This window comes from Sinocyclocheilus anshuiensis, unplaced genomic scaffold (genome assembly GCF_001515605.1).
Source record: "Sinocyclocheilus anshuiensis isolate Anshui unplaced genomic scaffold, SAMN03320099.WGS_v1.1 scaffold597, whole genome shotgun sequence".
Taxonomy (NCBI): Eukaryota; Metazoa; Chordata; class Actinopteri; order Cypriniformes; family Cyprinidae; genus Sinocyclocheilus; species Sinocyclocheilus anshuiensis.
Window position 1 is genome coordinate 992 of NW_015536470.1, and position 510 is coordinate 1,501.

Below are 510 nucleotides of genomic sequence, written 5' to 3' on the forward strand. Positions count from 1 at the left end.
CAATTAATTGAGGTTTTGATTTTAGGTCATATCGTCCAGCCCTATTTCCTCTATTATATCAGGGTTAATTTTTATGTCCTTTCAGTTTATTTTTTATGAGTTACTAAAAAAAGAACCATTTTTTATTTAATTGCAGAGTCAATTGAAGAAAATGAGGAGAGTGAAGAATCAAGTGAAGTTGAGGAGAAAAATCATGTCAAAACTGGAGCAAAACCCTTGAGCTGCTCTCAAACCAAAGATCCAAAGAAAGATTTAAAGAAAAAAAGAGACAAGAAATATTTCACCTGCACTCAGTGTGGAAAGAGTTTCATGTGATCAGTGCAGCAAAACATTTTTGAGAGCTTATGACCTGAAGCAGCACCTGAGAGTTCATAGTTCATACAAGCCACATTCATGTTCTTTGTGTGGAAAGAGTTTTTCATGTTTACAATATTTAAAAGACCAAAGACCATTACATACTGGTGTGAGAGAGTACATGTGCTTTGAGTGTGAAAAGACTTTTACTTCAGC

General features: G+C 34.3%; 1 protein-coding gene across 1 annotated transcript in view; it reads right to left on the bottom strand.

The window, feature by feature from the left end:
• Window positions 1–307: 307 nt before the first annotated feature.
• LOC107700080 (gastrula zinc finger protein XlCGF8.2DB-like) overlaps window positions 308–510 on the bottom strand; it is a gene marked incomplete at its 5' end in the record, with an annotated part of 13,413 nt that continues 13,210 nt past the window's right edge. The window contains one exon of the mRNA XM_016501631.1: window positions 308–361. Within this exon, the coding sequence (XP_016357117.1) occupies window positions 308–361 (54 nt within the window). The remainder of the gene's footprint in view (window positions 362–510) is intronic.